The 11,971-nt window shown below is 42.1% G+C and overlaps 1 protein-coding gene across 6 annotated transcripts in view; it reads right to left on the reverse strand.

The window, feature by feature from the left end:
- The window catches only part of RNF170 (ring finger protein 170), a 49,945-nt gene that overhangs the window by 18,324 nt on the left and 19,650 nt on the right, over window positions 1-11,971 (reverse strand). For 4 of the 6 annotated variants that reach the window (XM_023214432.3, XM_023214436.2, XM_023214431.2 and 1 more), the window contains exons 3-4: window positions 6,532-6,607; window positions 2,609-2,717 (exon numbers count right to left, since the gene is read on the reverse strand). In XM_023214432.3, coding sequence (XP_023070200.1) covers window positions 2,609-2,717; window positions 6,532-6,607 — 185 coding nt within the window. The remainder of the gene's footprint in view (window positions 1-2,608; window positions 2,718-6,531; window positions 6,608-11,971) is intronic. The other 2 variants (XM_023214433.2, XM_023214437.2) reach the window with 1 other exon arrangement.

The raw sequence follows: 11,971 nt of genomic DNA on the forward strand, positions 1-11,971 counted from the left end.
AAAAAAAAAAAAAAAAAAAAAAAAAAAAACCTGGGTGCGGTGGCTCACACCTGTAATCCCAGCACTTTGGGAGGCCGAGGCAGGTGGATCACGAGGTCAGGAGATTGAGACCATCCTGGCTAACATGGTGAAACCCCATCTCTACTAAAAAATACAAAAAATTAGCTGGGGGTGGTGGCGGGCGCCTGTAATCCCAGCTGCTCAGGAGGCTGAGGCAGGAGAATGGCGTGAACCCAGGAGGCGGAGCTTGCAGTGAGCCCAGATTGTGCCACTACACTCCAGCCTGGGTGACAAAGTGAGACTCTGTCTCACAAAAAGAAAAAAAAAAAAAGAAAAAGAAATATAAAAAAGGAGTGCAGAGAAGTATGCGTTAGAGAGTAACTTGTAGAGAAGAAAGGATTTGAACTGAACTTCATAGGACAGATGAGATTTAGATAGGCAGAAAACCAGTAGTTGGATATGGTGCCTATTTTATCTTACAGGAGTTCAAATTCTATTTCTGCCTCGGCCTCCCAAATTGCTGGGAGGGAGGACACTTCAGGTTTTAAGAACAGCAAGAGCAAATGTCAGAAAGGAGTGTCACATGGATTAGGTTCAAGAGGAGAAACGTATCTACCTTCTCTGATGCCCATTTAATTTTCCCTGCCCAATCTTTCATAACTTGCCTGGTGATTAGCATTTCCAATAGAAAATTGAAAGATTAAAAACTGAAATAAGCGTTTTATACTTTGTTAGTTACTTAAGTGAAAACCTTAAAGAAGAGACTGGAATGAGTGGATGAAGCAATGATGAGATTGGATTACTGAAAGAGCACAAAGTACAGAAAACCCTGCCATTACATGGTATGGGTTCCAAACATGCCATCTCCAACTGCACAAATAACACTGTATCTAATAATTCTATACTATGAAGTTAGACAAAAGGGCCAACACAATTTATAGGATGATTATATGTTACATTTTAAATTAGTCCCTATATGAAAATTTCCTACATTTTGGGAGCAATAAGACCCTATCTTGAACACAACTGTTTAAACAGAAACAATAAAAAACTAGGTCTAGTGACTGGACAAATCAAAGTGGCTTCGAGTGTTTACTATTGTATGAACCACTAATCATGCAGAACTGAGCACAGGGATTGAAGATAAACCTAGATTTAAAATATTTGGCTCTGTCTGGGCTGGGTGTGGTGGCTCATGTCTGTAATCCCAGCACTTTGGGAGGCCAAGGTGGGTGGATCACGATGTCAGGAGTTTGAGACCAGCCAGGCCAACATGGTGAAACCCCATCTCTACTAAAAATACAAAAATTAGCTGGGCATGGTGGCAGGCACCTATAATCCCAGCTGCTTGGGAGGCTGGGGCAGGAGAATCGTTTTAACCTGGGAGGCAGAGGTTGCAGTGAGCTGAGAGCACACCATTGCACTCCAGCCTGGGCGACAAGGCGAGACTCCATTTCAAAAAAAAAAAAAAATTGGCTCTGTCACTTAACAGCTGGGCTACTCTTTGTAAAATGTATTATTATTGTTTTTTTGAGACAGGATCTTGCTCTGCTGCCCATGCTGAAGTGCAGTAGCATGATCACAGCTCATTGCAGCCTCAAGCTCCCGGGCTCAAGCGATTCTCCTACCTCAGCCTCCCCAGTAGCTGGGACTGCACATGTGAGCTATTGCACCTGGCTAATTTCTTATTTTTTGTGGAGACAGGGTCTCCCTATGTTTCCAGGCTGGCCTCCAACTCCTGGGCTCAAGCAATCCTCCTGCCTATGCTGAGATTACAGGTGTGAGCCACAGTGCCTGGTCTCTTTGTAACATTTCTTCACGTCTCTAAAGCCTGTTTCCTCATAGGTAGGGTTAGATGAAGTATATTAATGTCCAATACATAGGCTTGTAATAACTGATACTTTGCCCCTCAACCTGCTATGGCATAATCAGCCATAGAAGATTTTCCTGAATCTGCAGATTCAGGAAAAATGAGGAGTGGTGGAAAGCACCCCTTCCTGATACTAAGTAAGTGTGAAATTATTCCTGTCTTACACCAAGGCATGCTCTAGGTTTCTCATTCTCCCTCATTAAACCTCAAGAGGTTGAGAGAGAGACAGACAGAGACAGAGATAAACATACTGAGACTAAGAACTTTAAGACCTTCAGTACAAACTCAGAGTCAAAAGAGGCAGGAGGGCAACGCAGGGTCTTGGGCAGGTTCTTGAGAGAAGAACCTTCCTGCCCTGGGAAGGATGAATAATAAATGAAACTCCCAAAGAGTGATGAACAAAGAGGGACTCAGTGAATCCCTCATGCTATGGATCTACTTGAACTACTGTCCAAAGAAATACACTTCTGTTTATGGGGAAGCTGAATAGTTTCTTTAACTTCTGAACCCATAGCTGCTACATGGACACACTAAACAGAAAGTAAATAAGTAAGAATATTATTTAGATGCTAAGTATACTTGGTTGACAAGTAGAGCAGGATATCAGAGGTAATCTACCCTACTCACAAAATACAAAATGTGACAAAGAGAAAATTAGGAATCCAGCCTTTGTACACATAGAGGTCTTGGTCTTGGTCTAAACAGTCACTTTTCCCAAGTATAGTGTTGTTTGCTTACCACAAAAAAGATGTCCACAGTTGGTCTCCACCGGGAAGGAGGCTTGGTGCAGGCAGATGGGACAGTACATGTCGGTGTAGAACTGCTGTCGAGCAGCAGCAGGTGCATCCTAATAAGAACACAGGTGCACACATTGGAATACAACACGTAGCCCTCCACAGTATCTCATGTTAAATTATATTTGAGACCAGAGTCAACAGTATGTAACCCCCATCAAACTGTAAACGTGCAATAGTTTAAGGTTATAATTTTAAGAAAGTTATGAGGCTATATTGTTTTTATTTAAGCTGCATGGTCTCCACTTTCCTTCCTAAACACAAGTTAAAGACAAAAACTTAGATTAACTCAAGAGTTCATCTTTTACTCTACTGGAATACATAAATTATTCTGAGTAACACAAGGCTGAGCTAGTGCATAAGCTAACAATAATAAATGTTGAGGTCCAGTGCGGTGACTCACGCCTGTATTCCCAGCACTTTGGGAGGTCGAGGCAGGTGGATCACTTGAGCCCAGGAGTTCCAGACGAGCCTGGGCAACATGGCAAAACCCTGTCTCTATAAAAAATAGAAAAATTAGCCAGGAGTGGTGGTGGCATGCACATGTAGTCCTGGCTACTTGGGAGACTGAGGTGGGAGGTCACCTGAGCCTGGGAGGTTGAAGCTGCAGTAAGCCGTGACTGCACCACTGCACTCCAGCCTAGGTGACAGAGCAAGACCCTGTCACAAAAAGAAAAAAATATCAAATGTCAAACTGTTTTCTAAGTCTTCACTTTTTTCATTTTCAACGTCTTTTTCATTTTAAAAGTGTTGCATGTATGCAAGACACATCCAGATATCAAAGACCTCACTAGGATGGATCATGAAGGCAAGGGATTTATTTGTAGGACTCATTGTACTTCAGGACTTAGAAAAGTGTCTACATGGCTGGGCACGGAGGCTTACACCTGTAATCCCAGCACTTTGGGTGGCTGAGGTGGGTGGATCACTTGAGGTCAAGAGTTTGAGACCAGCCTGGCCAACATGATGAAACCCTGTCTCTACCACAAAATACAAAAATTAGCTGGGCACGGTGGCATGCACCTGTAGTCCCAGCTACTCAGGAGAGTGAGGTGAGAGAATCACTTGAACTCAAGAGGTAGAGGCTGCAGTGAGCCGAGATCACACTGCTACACTCCAGCCTGGGCAACAGAGACCCTGTCTCAAAAAAAAAAGAAGTGTCCACATAACGTATATCTTATGTTATTGTATTGTAAAAATACTTATTTATCAAAACTTGTTTTGATGGAACCCAGCAGATAAAGTTGCCAGCATGAAAAATATCTAATTACAGAAAAAGTATCAAATTTACTAAATAGTAACTGTTCTTAAGTGAATCAGATTTTTGCCACTCAATATTAATAAACAAATTTAATAAAGTTAAATAATAATAAACATAACTAAAAGGTCATACTTCCAAAACAGCCCTAAATCACCAGAATATTCTGTGATCCAAGGCTACACCTTGATGTTATAGTCACTTATGTCAGTTCTAATGCTACAAAAAGTGTACAGCACTTTATGTTCCCTTCTCCACCTTTTCTTTTCTTTTTGAGACAGAGTCTCACTCTGTCACCCAGGCTGGAATGCAGTGGTATAATTGCAGCTCACTGAAACCTCTGCCTCCCGGGTTCAAGTGATTCTCCTGCTTCAGCCTCTGGAGTAGCAGGGATTACAAGTGGCTACTACCAAGCCCGGCTAAATTTGTATTTTTAGTAAAGACAGGGTTTCGCCATGTTGACCAGGCTGGTCTTGAACTCCTGACCTCAGGCGATATGCCTGCCTCAGCCTCCCAAAGTACTGGGATTACAGGTGTGAGCCACTCCACCCGGCCTTCTCCTTATTAATTTTTAAAGAAACTGACAAAAACCAATTAACAGAGATGTCCAGTAGAACTTTCTGCAGTAATTGAAATCTTTATCAGTGCTGTCCAATACAGTAGCCACGAGCCACATGTGGCCATTGTATACTTGAAATGTGGCCAGTGTGACTAGAAGACTTAATTTCAGATTCTATTTAACTCACTTGAATAGCCACAGGTGGCTGGTGGCTGTCATACTAGATAGCAAAGAAGAGACTACATCGCCAGCCTTATTTTCACTCTGAGAGCTGTGTGCCAGGCCTCAGGAAGAGGTGAGGCAGATGAGTGGACACTGCTGCAAGGAGACCTGAAGATTCCCTTCAATCTGGGGCCCCTCCATAGCTGAACCCAGTCATGAAATCACTAGTGTGAGTGTTAGCAAATCTTAGCAGTCTCATATGTTAATGAGAATAATTATAATTGCCTTACTTATGTCTAAAGATTAAATACGATTGTTGTTTGGGAAATCACTTTGTAAATTATAAAACACTATCTCAACATGAATTATGGGTAACAATTATTATGGAACACAGTACTACTAATAGGCTTAAAGTATTACTTTTTTTTTAGAAGGAGTCTCGCTCTGTCACCAGGCTGGAGTGCAGTGGCGCAATCTCAGCTCACTGCACCCTCCCCCTCTGGGGTTCAAGTGATTCTCCTGCCTCAGTTTCCCAAGTAGCTGGGACAACAGGTGTGCGCCACCACGCCCAGCTAATTTTTGTATTTTTAGTAGAGATGGGGTTTCACCATGTTGGCCAGGAGGGTCTTGATCTCTTGATCTTGTGATCCGCCCGCCTCAGCCTCCCAAAGTGCTGGGATTACAGGCATGAGCCACTGTGCCTGGCCCTGCTTAAGTTATTTTTGTATCAATGAATATAAGTTCCATGAGGGTAGGAATTTTTGTCTGTTTAATTCACGATTGAATTCCCAATGCCTAGAAAATGTATGGCATGTGGTAGATGTTCAAAAAATATTTGGTGAATGGATAAATTATAAAACCCTTATTGGGGCCAGGCGCGGTGGCTCACGCTTATAATCCCAGCACTTTGGTTTTAGTGGAGTAAGCACAGCTCACTGCAGCCTCAACCTCCCAGGATCAAGAGATCCTCCCACCTCAGCCTCCTGAGTAGCTGGGACTATAGCTGTGCACCACCATACCCAGCTAGCTTTTGTATTTTTAGTAGAGACAGGGTTTTGCCATGTTGCCCAAACTGGTCTGGAACTCCTAAGCTCAAGTGATTCTCCCGCCTCGACCTCCCAAAGTGCTGGGATTACAGGTGTGAGCCACCATGCCCAGACTGTAATCCTAGCACTCTGGGAGGCCGAGGTGAGAGGAGTGCTTTAGCTCAAAAGTTGGACAGCAACCAGGGCAACATAGTGAGACCCTGTCTCTTTTTAATAAAAAAAACAAAACCCTTATTGGAAGTGAAGTTTGATCAGTAGGAAAGGAATTTTTAGTTTTGTTTCTTGATGTTAGATATCTCAGCATGAAGGTGTACAATATCCTACTTATTCTAGGCTTCATAAAGTATATCTCCAATTCTTAGAGATTGCATCTGGTAAAAAGCAAAGAACAAACAGGAAAAAAGTTAATTTTTTTCTTTGCCTAGCTGGTTTTATTGTTACAACTTTGGCAACTGAAGAAAAAAGGAGGAAAAAACCAAAACAGCCACCTCTTCTAATTATTTCTTTGTAGATGTTAGGGAGTATATGTCAGAAAAAAATGGTTTTTCTACTACATTTCATTAAGGTCAATTAGACAGCAATTATTTCTACACTAATAAACAATAGGAAAACTGCTATCTTTTAAAGCAAATTAATAATAAACAAACATGAAGACATCTGAATAGATTAAGGCTAGGCAATTTGCCCATTCTGCAAATATACAATCTATAAAATAATATAAGGTAATTTGAAGCCGGAAAGAAGCCCATGTTTCCAAAAAGTAATTTACTAATGTTCTATCACAATTTCACATGCAAAGGGAGCTATCACATCTACTCCTCAAATAAATATATATACAATACCTGTTCTGTTTGAAGCTGTTCTCGAAGTACCCTTACTAGCTCCTGGTTTTCTGGGTGAATGTTTTGATGTACATTTCTGTTGAATAGAATATAATAAATTTTGAATAGAAAATATTATCAGATGAATCCATTTTCTTCATAGGTCTACTTTCTGACTTATAACTACTGGTAATTAATGTAATTGATGGCATACAAGCACTTCGCTTCCGGGACTGTACGTTTCAGGCTGTCCTGTGGTGAGTTCTTCTGAGATCACTGATTATTAGCCAATTTCAGGTTTAAGTGGCAAATGGTAAAATCCAGAGGCCTAGTACCTTGGATATCTATTGTAAATGGAAGCTTACAAATAACGTAAAGAACATTTGTTTCTTTGGTGAAATTTCTTCAAAATAAGCAGTTATCTAATTTTACCTACTATTATGCATTTGAATGCTTTTCTACATCTAATTAGATCCTTCTCCTAATTTTCAGGTATTAGGGGAGGGGAACAGAGCAGAAACTAAAATTATTTAATGTAGAAAAGCCAAAACTTGGCCAGGTGGGGTGACTCATGCCTGTAATCCCAGCACTTTTGGAGGCCGAGGCGGGTGGATCACCTGAGGTCAGGAGTTTGAGACCAGCCTGGCCAACATGGTGAAACCCTGCCTTTACTAAAAATACAAAAATTAGCCAGGCTTGGTGGTGGGTGCCTATAATCTCAGCTACTCAGGAGGCTGAGGCAGGAGAATTGCTGGAACTCAGGAGGCAGAGGTTTGCAGTGAGCTGAGATCACGCCATTGCATTCCAGCCTGGACTGAAAACGGCGAGACTCTGTCTCAAAAAAAAAAAAAGGAAGAAAAGCCAAAACTTAACATGTCACTAATATCTTGACATTAACAGTTAAAATGGTGAATCAAAGGCAAGCGATTAGTGGCTAATATAAATGGATGGGATAAAACATCCCATATTGAAAGTCAGATGTTGGCTAGACGCAGTGGCTCATGCCTGTAATCCCAGCACTTTGGGAGGCCGAGGTGGGTGGATCACCTGAGGTCAGGAGTTCGAGAGCAGCCTGACCAACATGGAGAAACTCTGTCTCTATTAAAAATACAAAATTAGCCGGGCTTGGTGGCAAATGCCTGTAATCCCAGCTACTCGGGAGGCTGAGGCAGGAGAATCGCTTGAACCCGGGAGGTGGAGGTTGTGGTAAGCCAAGATTGTGCCATTGCACTCCAGCCTGGGCAACAAGAGCAAAACTCTGTCTTAAAAAAAAAAAGAAAAAAAAGAAAGAAAGATGTGTTGGTCAGGCTGGTAGGTAGGGTGAGGGCAAAGCGTTGCATGTTATCACAGCTTAATTTCATTTGGCTATTAATGTATCTTCTAAACATAAATGTCTTGACAAGAATATTTTAAGTCTACACAGTCCCAGGGTTACTCTACAGAAGAGCCTTTACTCTCTGGGTAAGCCAATATCCAACAGAGATAAGAACGCTCATATTCGAATGTGATAGGGAAAACTATAGAAATCTATCCTATGATTATTCAATTGTTAGCAAAAAACCACAAATTTTAGAAAAAGAAATCAACTAAATATAACTGTTAGTTCACAGAAGACATAAAAGCAATTTAAACTCAAATATCTAAACAATGAAACAATTTGAACTCTGTTTAAACCTGTTAAATCTTATTTTGTTGTTGTGGAGACGGAGTCTTACTCTGTCACCCAGACTGGAGTGTGGTGGCGCAATCTCAACTCACTGCAACCTCCGCCTCCCAGGTTCAAGCGATTCTCCTGCCTTAGCCTCCTGAGTAGCTGGGATTACAGGCACGTGCCACCACACCTGGCTAATTTCTGTATTTTTAGTAGAGATGGGGTTTCACCATGTTGGCCAGGCTGGTCTCGATCCTGACTTCAGGTGATCCGCCTGCCACAGCCTCTCTAAGTGTGGGGATTACAGGCATGAGACACCATGCCCGGCCTAAACCTGTTAAAGCTTGATGCATTCTTCATTTTAAAATAAGGCACATTCTGATGATTGAACAGATGATCTGTGAAAGAAAGCACTCACTATATGAAAGCACCCTGTCAAGGAGCAATCTAACTAGCAGAGGAACCATCTCATTTAAATACCAGTGAATACCTAGCTAAATGGCATTTCTCCATTCTTTGAGAGTAGAAAACCATTCCCTTTCCATTAGAAAAAAAATTGTGATGACGTTTCAGAGTACAGACATGAACCACGTGACTGGAAAGCCTCTCCTCTGGCTTCTTTCTATAAGAAAGATGTAGGAATTCTTAAATCTGGTGGTAGAATATTTTTTAAAATATATCCTATTTAAATGTATTTTTAAAATATTTAATATTCTATTTAATTATATGTTAAAATATATATAAATTAAACATATATTTAAATAGAATATATTTTTAAAAATATTCTACCACCAGATTTAGGAATTCCTACATCTTGTCATGAAGCCAAACAACAAGAACAAATAGCCCAAGCTGCTGAATACTGCCTGTAACTCCCATGATGATGGTATTTGGAGACAAAACCTTTGGGAGGTAATTAGGTCATGAGGGTGGTGCCTTTGTGATAGGATTACTGCCCTTACAAAAAGATACATGAGATAACCTGCTCCCTGCTCTACTCTCTTCCATATAAAGACACAGCAAGAAAACCACCATCCACAACCCATGAAGCCGAGTCTCGCTAGACACCAGATCTGACAACACCTTGATCTTAGACCTCCCAGGCTCTCAGACTGTGAGAGATAAATGTTTGTTGTTTAAGCCACCCAGTCTATGGTTATTTGGGTTTTTTTGTTTGTTTTTGTGTGTGTGTGTGTGTGTGTGTGTGTTTTGTTTTGTTTTGTTTTGAGACGGAGTCTTGTTCTGTTGCCCAGGCTGGAGTGCCGTGGCACAATCTCAGCTCAATGCAACCTCTGCCTCCTGGGTTCAAGCGATTCCCCTGCTTCAGCCTCCCAAGTAGCTGGGACTATAGCTGCACGCCACCATGCCCTGCTAATTTTTGTATTTTTACTAGAGAAGGGGTTTCACTTTGTTAGCCAGGATGGTCTCAATCTCCTGACCTCATGATCTGCCTGCCTTGAATTCCCAAAGTGCTAGGATTACAGGCGTGAGCCACCATGCCCAGCCTTGTTTTTTGTTTTGTTTTGTTTTGTTTCAGACGGAGTCTTGCTCTGTCGCCCAGGCTGGAGTGCACTGGCGCCATCTCGGCTCACTGCAAACTCCGCTTCCCGGGTTCGTGCCATTCTCCTGCCTCACCCCCACAAGTAGCCCAGCTAATTTTTTGTATTTCTAGTAGAGATGAGCTTTCACTGTGTTAGCGAGGATGCTCTCGATCTCCTGACCTCATGATCCGCCTGCCTCGGCCTCCCAAAGTGCTGGGATTAGAGGCGTGAGCCACCGTGCCTGGCCTGTTTTTGTTTTTGAGACAGATCTTGCTCTGTTGCCAGGCTGGAGTGCAGTGGCACAATCATGGCTCCCTCCAATTTCCACCTGCCACGTTCAAGTGATTTCCAGCTAATTTTTATATTTTTAGCAGAGGCGGGGTTTCACCATGTTGGCCAGGCTGGTCTCGAACTCCTCACCTCAAGTGATCTGCCTGCCTCGGGGTCCCAAAGTGCTAGGATTACAGGTGTGAGCCACCGCACCCAGCCTATGGTTATCTGTTATAACAAGCCAAACTGATTTAGACAATGATCAAATACTTTTTGACAAGGGTGCCAAGGGTGCCAAGACCATTCAATAGAGAAAGTATCCTCTTTCAACAAGTAAGTGCCAGAAAACTGAATAACCACATTAAAAATATAAAAACTCAAAATGCATCAAAGGGCTAAACTTAAGAGTTAAAACTATATAAATTATAGGAAAAAGCAAGAAAATATTCATGCCACTGGATTTTGGCAATGATTCCTTATATATAAGACAAAAGCACAGGCCAAAAAAAGGAAAAAAACACAAAGATGACTTCTTGAAATCAGAAACTATGTATATCAAAGGGCACTTAAGAGAGTAAGAAGAATATCCACAGAAAGGGACAAAATATTGGCAAATCATATACAGGAAATCCTGATTTTGTTTCACTTTATTGCACTTAGCAGATATTGTGTTTTTTACAAACTGAAGGTTGTGACAACCTTGTGTTGAGCAAGACTATTGGCACCATTTTTCCAACAGCATGCACTTGCTTCATGTTTCTGTGTCACATTTTGGTTATACTTGCAATCAATCAATCAACGTTGTGTATGCTCTGACTGCTCTAATGACAGGCCATTCCCCAGTCTCTCTCTCTCTCCTCAGACCTTCCTATTCCCTGAGGCATTGATAATATTGAAATTAGGTCAACTAATAACTCTACAGTGGCCTGTAGGTGTCCAAGTGAAAGGAAGACTTGCATGTCTCTCATTTCACATAAAACCTAGAAATGATTAAGTTTTGTGAAAAAGACATGTCGAAAGTCAAGCTAGGGCAAAAGCTGTGCTAGCTGGCCAAGTTGTGAATTAAAAGGAAAAATTCCTGAGGGACATTAAAAGTATTAATCAAGTGAACACATAAATGATAAAAAAGCAAAACAGCTTTATTGCTGACATGGAGAAAGTTTGAGTACTCCGGATAGAAGATCAAACTAGCCACATTTCCTTAAGCCAAAGCCTAATCCAGACCAAGTCCCTCCCTCCTTCAATTCTGCGAAGCTGAGGGAGGAGAGGAAGCTACAGAAGAAAAGTTGAAAGCTAGCAGAGGTTGGTTCATGACATTTAAGGAAAGATGAAGCGCAAACTTTTATTTTAGGAAGAGCAAATGCTGATGGAGAAGCTGCCGCAAGTTACCCAGATCTAGCTAAGATCATTGATGAAGGCTGGCTATGCTCAACAACAAAAAAATTTTTTTTTTTTTGAGACAGAGTCTCTCACTCTGTCGCCCAGGCTGGAGTACAGTGGCGTGATCTCGGCTCACTGCAAGCTCTGCCTCCTGGGTTCATGCCATCCTCCTGCCTCAGCTTCCCAAGTAACTGGGACTACAGGTACCTGCACCACACCTGGCTAATTTTTTTGTATTTTTTAGTAGAGACGCGGTTTCACCGTGTTAGCCAGGATGGTCTCGATCTCCTGACCTTATGATCTGCCTGCCTCGGCCTCCCAAAGTGCTGGCATTACAGGCATGAGCCACTGCGCCCAGCCAATAACTTTTTTTTTTTTTTTGAGACGGAGTCTCGCTCTGTCTGTCGCCCAGGCTGGAGTGTAGTGGCCAGATCTCAGCTCACTGCAAGCTCCGCCTCCCGGGTTTATGCCATTCTCCTGCCTCGGCCTCCTGAGTAGCTGGGACTACAGGCGCCTGCCACCTCACCCGGCTAGTTTTTTGTATTTTTTAGTAGAGACGGGGTTTCACCAGGTTAGCCAGGATGGTCTCGATTTCCTGACCTTGTGATCCACCCGTCTC

The sequence above is a fragment of the Piliocolobus tephrosceles genome, chromosome 7 (genome assembly GCF_002776525.5).
Source record: "Piliocolobus tephrosceles isolate RC106 chromosome 7, ASM277652v3, whole genome shotgun sequence".
Lineage (NCBI taxonomy): Eukaryota > Metazoa > Chordata > Mammalia > Primates > Cercopithecidae > Piliocolobus > Piliocolobus tephrosceles.